The 7032-nt window shown below is 56.0% G+C and overlaps 1 protein-coding gene across 1 annotated transcript in view; it reads left to right on the forward strand.

Moving 5' to 3' along the window:
* Window positions 1-638: 638 nt before the first annotated feature.
* The window catches only part of MINDY2 (MINDY lysine 48 deubiquitinase 2), a 218933-nt gene continuing 212539 nt past the window's right edge, over window positions 639-7032 (forward strand). Inside the window, exon 1 of the mRNA XM_073618817.1 lies at window positions 639-1252. Within this exon, the coding sequence (XP_073474918.1) occupies window positions 752-1252 (501 nt within the window). The 5' untranslated portion in view covers window positions 639-751. The remainder of the gene's footprint in view (window positions 1253-7032) is intronic.

Below are 7032 nucleotides of genomic sequence, written 5' to 3' on the forward strand. Positions count from 1 at the left end.
GAGATCTGTACTGGGGGAGATCTGTACTGGGGGAGATCTGTATTGGGGGACGTGGGATGTGCTTGGGGGGAGATCCATACTGGGGGTGATCTGTATTGGAGGGACCTGTACTGGGGGAAATCTGTACAGGGGGAGAGATATGAATTGAGGGGAGCTGTACTAGGGGAGAGGTCTTTACTGGGGGATCTGTACTTGGGGGAGATCTGTAGTGGAAGGGATATACATTATGAACTGAAGGGAGCTGTACTGGGGGAGGTCTGTACTGGGGATACCTGTGCTGAGGGGAGCTGTACTGGGGGAAGGGTAGGGGGAGGTATTTTGGCTTGGAAAGGGAGGTAAATTTTAAACCCCTCCTTTTGTTGGTGCAGTTTTTTCTCACACATTCTTTGCTAGTTATATTCCTAGGGGGGCGCAGGGTTGATCACACCCCCACCAAAAATAAAGTATAAAACAAAAATCCCAGCGCTCATGGGTCAAACTGCCTGGTCAGCCAAGATATGTTGAATGTGTATGACTGGAGGATAGAAGTGTGGGTTAGGTGAGGTAAAGAACTGTTTATGTCTCCTTGTTAGGCCCTTTTCCCTACACAGCTTTATTGACAGGTAACAGCGGACAACCTGAGCAGCAGCATCTAGCCCGGAGCACGGGACAGCTGTGGCGTGACGTCACTAGGGGCGGGGCTGTCATGGCGGCGGAGACAGCTGCTGAGGAGCCGATGCGGTCCGTTTGAGCCCCAAAGCGATTGCCGGTCATGGAGAGTCCCGGTCCGGTGGCGGCATGTGCGGGGAACGAGGCAGCAAAGGCCTCCGATCCCACGGAGCCGAATGCGGTGCAGACAACTGTCTCGGAAGGAGGTGGGCAGGATGACAGCGCCCGGCTCCGGGTACCATCCTCTCCACACTCTGAGGAGGCCGGGAGAGAGAAGAGCTCCGCCGAGGAGGCGAGTAGCAGCGGCCGCAGCATCCCCGGTGCCTCGCACAGCCTGGACTCCCTGGACTCCTTCTCCAACCTCCTCTCCTGTCCCAGCTCCGCCAGTGACGGCGGCCCGGAGGACAGGCTCCTTCCCGGGGGACCGGAGGATGACGAGGACGGCCGGGAGGGACAGGCGGCCAGGGACCGCTACCCGGGACAGTCCGTCTATCACATCAAATGGATTCGCTGGAAGGAGCAGAGCACCCCCATCGTCACCCAGAACGAGAACGGGCCCTGCCCGCTGCTGGCCATCATGAACGTCCTACTGCTGGCCTGGAAGGTACCAGGAGAGGAGGGACTGAGGACCGGGAGAGGAGGGACTGAGGACCGGGAGAGGAGGGACTGAGGACCGGGAGAGGAGGGACTGAGGACCGGGAGAGGAGGGACTGAGGACCGGGAGAGGAGGGACTGAGATCGGGGACCGAGGACAGGGACCAGGAGAGGAGGGACTGAGGAACAGGGACTGAGGATCGGGAGAGGAGGGACTGAGGATCGGGAGAGGAGGGACTGAGGACCGGGAGAGGAGGGACTGAGGACAGGGACCGGGAGAGGAGGGACTGATATCAGGGACTGAGGACCGGGAGAGGAGGGACTGAGGACCGGGAGAGGAGGGACTGAGGACCGGGAGAGGAGGGACCGGGAGAGAGGAGGGACTGAGGACCGGGAGAGGAGGGACCGGGAGAGGAGGGACCAAGGACCGGGGAGAGGAGGGACCGAGGACCGGGAGAGGAGGGACCGAGGGACCGGGAGAGGAGGGGACTGAGGACAGGGACCGGGAGAGGAGGGACTGAGGACAGGGGACCGGGAGAGGAGGGACTGATATCAAGGAACTGAGGACCGGGAGAGGAGGGACTGATATCAGGGACTGAGGACCGGGAGAGGAGGGACTGATATCAGGGACTGAGGACCGGGAGAGGAGGGACTGATATCAGGGACTGAGGGACCGGGAGAGGGAGGGACTGATATCAGGGACTGAGGACCGGGAGAGGAGGGACTGATATCAGGGACTGAGGACCGGGAGAGGAGGGACTGATTATCAGGGACTGAGGACCCGGGAGAGGAGGGACTGATATCAGGGACTGAGGACCGGGAGAGAAAGGACTGAGGACCGGGAGAGGAGGGACTGAGGACAGGGACCGGGAGAGGAGGGACTGATATCAGGGACTGAGGACCGGTAGAGGAGGGACTGATATCAGGGACTGAGGACCGGGAGAGGAGGGACTGAGGACCGGGAGAGGAGGGACTGAGGACCGGGAGAGGAGGGATCGAGGACCGGGGACCGGGAGAGGAGGGACTGAGATCGGGGGAGCGGGAGAGGAGGGGACTGGGGAGAGGAGGGACTGAGGACAGGGTGAGCGGGAGAGGAGGGACTGAGGACAGGGTGAGCGGGAGAGAGGAGGGGACTGAGGACAGGGTGAGCGGGAGAGGAGGGACTGAGGACAGGGACCAGGAGAGGAGGGGCTGAGGACAGGGACCTGGAGAGGAGGGGCTGAGGACAGGGACCTGGAGAGGAGGGGCTGAGGACAGGGACCTGGAGAGGAGGGGGCTGAGGACAGGGACCTGGAGAGGAGGGGCTGAGGACAGGGACCTGGAGAGGAGGGGCTGAGGACAGGGACCTGGAAGAGGAGGGGCTGAGGACAGGGACCTGGAGAGGAGGGGCTGAGGACAGGGACCTGGAGAGGAGGGGCTGAGGACAGGGACCTGGAGAGGAGGGGCTGAGGACAGGGACCTGGAGAGGAGGGGCTGAGGACAGGGACCTGGAGAGGAGGGGCTGAGGCCAGGGACCGGGAGAGGAGGGGCTGAGGCCAGGGACCGGGAGAGGAGGGGCTGAGGCCAGGGACCGGGAGAGGAGGGGCTGAGGCCAGGGACCGGGAGAGGAGGGGCTGAGGCCAGGGACCGGGAGAGGAGGGGCTGAGGCCAGGGACCGGGAGAGGAGGGGCTGAGGCCAGGGACCTGGAGAGGAGGGGCTGAGGCCAGGGACCTGGAGAGGAGGGGCTGAGGCCAGGGACCTGGAGAGGAGGGACTGATATCAGGGACTGAGGACCGGGAGAGGAGGGACTGATATCAGGGGACTGAGGACCGGGAGAGGAGGGGACTGATATCAGGGACTGAGGACCGGGAGAGGAGGGACTGATATCAGGGACTGAGGACCGGGAGAGGAGGGACTGATATCAGGGACTGAGGACCGGGAGAGAAAGGACTGAGGACCGGGAGAGGAGGACTGAGGACCGGGACCGGGAGAGGAGGGACTGATATCAGGGACTGAGGACAGGGAGAGGAGGGACTGAGGACAGGGAGAGGAGGGACTGAGGACAGGGAGAGGAGGGACTGAGGGACCGGGAGAGGAGGGACTGAGATCGGGGACCGGGAGAGGAGGGACTGAGATCGGGGACTGAGGACAGGGACCAGGAGAGGAGGGACTGAGATCGGGGACTGAGGACAGGGACCAGGAGAGGAGGGACCGGGAGAGGAGGGACTGAGGACAGGGACCAGGAGAGGAGGGACTGAGGACAGGGACCAGGAGAGGAGGGACTGAGATCGTGGAGCGGGAGAGGAGGGACTGGGAGAGGAGGGACTGAGGACAGGGTGAGCGGGAGAGGAGGGACTGAGGACAGGGTGAGCGGGAGAGGAGGGACTGAGGACAGGGGACCGGGAGAGGAGGGGCTGAGGACAGGGACCGGGAGAGGAGGGGCTGAGGACAGGGACCGGGAGAGGAGGGGCTGAGGACAGGGAGAGGAGGGACTGAGGACCGGGAGAGGAGGGGACTGAGATCGGGGACCGGGAGAGGAGGGACTGAGATCGGGGACTGAGGACAGGGACCAGGAGAGGAGGGACTGAGATCGGGGACTGAGGACAGGGACCAGGAGAGGAGGGACCGGGAGAGGAGGGACTGAGGACAGGGACCAGGAGAGGAGGGACTGAGGACAGGGACCAGGAGAGGAGGGACTGAGATCGTGGAGCGGGAGAGGAGGGACTGGGAGAGGAGGGACTGAGGACAGGGTGAGCGGGAGAGGAGGGACTGAGGACAGGGGTGAGCGGGAGAGGAGGGACTGAGGACAGGGACCGGGAGAGGAGGGGCTGAGGACAGGGACCGGGAGAGGAGGGGCTGAGGACAGGGACCGGGAGAGGAGGGGCTGAGGACAGGGACCGGGAGAGGAGGGGCTGAGGACAGGGACCGGGAGAGGAGGGGCTGAGGACAGGGACCGGGAGAGGAGGGACTGAGATCGTGGACCGGGAGAGGAGGGACCGGGAGAGGAGGGACTGAGGACGGGGACCGGGAGAGGAGGGACTGAGGACGGGGACCGGGAGAGGAAGGACTGAGGACGGGGACCGGGAGAGGAAGGACCGAGGACAGGGACCGGGAGAGGGATGTACAGGAGGAACTGAGGACAAGGACTGGGCTAGAAGAGGCTGCAGACAGGGAAGGTTTTACCCCTTTCATGACCAGGGCATTTTTTACTATTCAGCACTGCGCTACTTTAAGTGGCGATTGCACGATCATGGAGCACTGTACCCAAATTACATTTATATCATTTTTTCACACAAATAGAGCTTTGTTTGGTGGTATTTGATCGCCACTGGCTTTTTTTTTTTGTAATATTAATGGGAAAAAAAATTGAGAAAACCCCCCCCCCCCCCCCCAATATCTTCTACTTTCTGTTATAAAACATATCCAATAAAAAAATCCGAAGTTCTTCACAAATTTATGCCAAAATGTATTCTTCTACATGCCCGGTAAAAAACAAAAAAAAGTGTAGAATCATTTGTTTGTGGGAAGGTTATAGCGTCTACAAACTGGTATATACTGGATTTTTTGTCTGATTTGCCACAGACGATCAGCTGACTTCAGCCAAAATCATTGGCTAAAAATGGTCTGCCAAGCTCGTGCTGTGTCCAATCACAGCTGTGATCGGCAGGGAGCGCACACACGCACCCCATGCCCTGAAGAAAAGCTGCGATGTACCAGTACGCTACCGCCTGCTCACAGTACAAATACTATGGGTGAGCGCTGAGTGGAACTTTATGCTAAAAAGTAGAAATTGGGGAACTGTCAGGATTTTTAACCACTTGTCTACTGGGCACTTTGACCCCCTTCCTGACCAGGCCAGTTTTCAGCGCTGTCACACTTCGGATGACAATTGCACGGTCATGCAACACTGTACCCAAATTACATTTTTATCATTTTTTTTTCACATAAATAGAGCTTTCTTTTGGTGGTATTTAATCACTGCTAGGTTTTTTATTTTTTGCTAAACAAATGAAAAAAGACCGAAAATTTTCAAAAGGGAAAAAAACATTTTTCATAGTCTGCTATAAAATTTTGCAAATGGGTAATCTTTCTCCTTCACTGATAGGCGGCACTGGTAGGTGACACTGATGGGCACTGGTGGCTACTGTTGGCACAGCACTGATTATCAGTGCCCATGTCCCTTTAACACAAGCCATCTATTGGCTCTCTTCTCTCCTCACACTGTCAGTGTGAGACAAGGAATGCCGATAACCGGCTTGTGTTTACATCCGTGATTAGCTGCCATTAGACACAGCTGATAACGTGGCAAAGGGCTGCTGTGATTGGCCCTTTTACCCCGATCTGTGATCAGCTGAGTCTGAAGAACTCAGCTAATCACAGAACACTCCGATGCACAGGCAGCGCCATCACGGGAGGACGTCCATTTACGCCCTCCCAGCAAAGTAAAACCCGCGCTGTAGTCTCCTTTCCACTAAAGCGCGGGCACAAACTGGTTAAACTCTTTATTTTTCTGTTGCATTATTGTCTCTTTTTTTGTAATACCTTTCTCTGTAATATTTTGTTTCCACCGTTTTTTATTAAATGATATTTCAAAGTTGTTAAAGTGGAACTAAACGCATCGATTTTAGACCCTTTTCACACTGAAAGGTTTTTCGGGCACTAAAGGGCTAAAAATAGCGCCTGTAAAGCGCCTGAAAAACTCCTCCCCTGCAGACCCGGTGTGAGAGCCGGAGTGCTTTCACATTGGGGCGGTGCGCTTTCAGGATGTTAGAAAAAGTCCTGCAAGCAGCATCTTTGGAGTAGTTTATGAGCAGTGTATACCGCCCCTGCCCATTGAAATTAATGGGCACCGCTGGCGCTTCAGCAGCTGCGCTTTTCGGGCACATTTAACCCTTCGGCCGCTAGCGGGGGTTAAAAAGCGGCCCACTAGCGGGCGAAAAGCGCCGCTAAAACGACGGTAAAAGCGCCAATAAACTAGCGGTGTGCGCGCGGTGTGGTGCCAGTGTGAAAGGGTCTAACAGTTTCAAAAAACCAGTTACATTCCCGGCACGTGCCAGATATGTAACCGTCAAGTTGGTTGTGCTCTCTACCAAGTTGTCAAACCATCATATGGCTGGAGTCATAACTGATCACATGTGCAGCACCATGGCAATTGAAGATCAAACAGAGCCAAGATGTCGGCTTCCTTGGCTGAAAATGATAGGATTGTTCTGCTTTAGGCTCAGTTCTAACTGGTGCAAATTTAATGAGACTTCCGAGGGGACTGGGCATAGCTGGAGATTAAATTTGCATTGCAGCCGCACTAAACCTCGTACAGGACCCTTTTTTAAAACATATCAAACCACATCGATGTGAACGGCCTTAATAGAAAACAATGTATTTTCAGATGACATGCAAATATATGAATTTCGGATCGCATCAGATTTGTATCAGTGAACTGGACTTTAAAGTGGTTCTAAATGCAGAAGGTTTTTTATCTTTATGCATTAAGATAAAAAGCCTTCTGTGTGCAGCAGCCCCTCTAATACTTATCTTAACCACTTCAGCCCCGGAAGGATTTACCCCCTTCCTGACCAGAGCACTTTTTACAATTTGGCACTGCGTCGCTTTAACTGCTAATTGCGTGGTCATGCAATGCAGTACCCAAATGAAATTTGCGTCCTTTTCTTCACACAAATAGAGCTTTCTTTTGATGGTATTTGATCACCTCTGCCGGTTTTATTTTTTGCGCTATACACGGAAAAAGACCGAAAATTTTGAAAAAAAAATGATATTTTCTACTTTTTGTTCTAAAAAAAATCCAATAAACT

The sequence above is a fragment of the Aquarana catesbeiana genome, linkage group LG03 (assembly GCF_042186555.1).
Source record: "Aquarana catesbeiana isolate 2022-GZ linkage group LG03, ASM4218655v1, whole genome shotgun sequence".
Classification (NCBI taxonomy): Eukaryota; Metazoa; Chordata; class Amphibia; order Anura; family Ranidae; genus Aquarana; species Aquarana catesbeiana.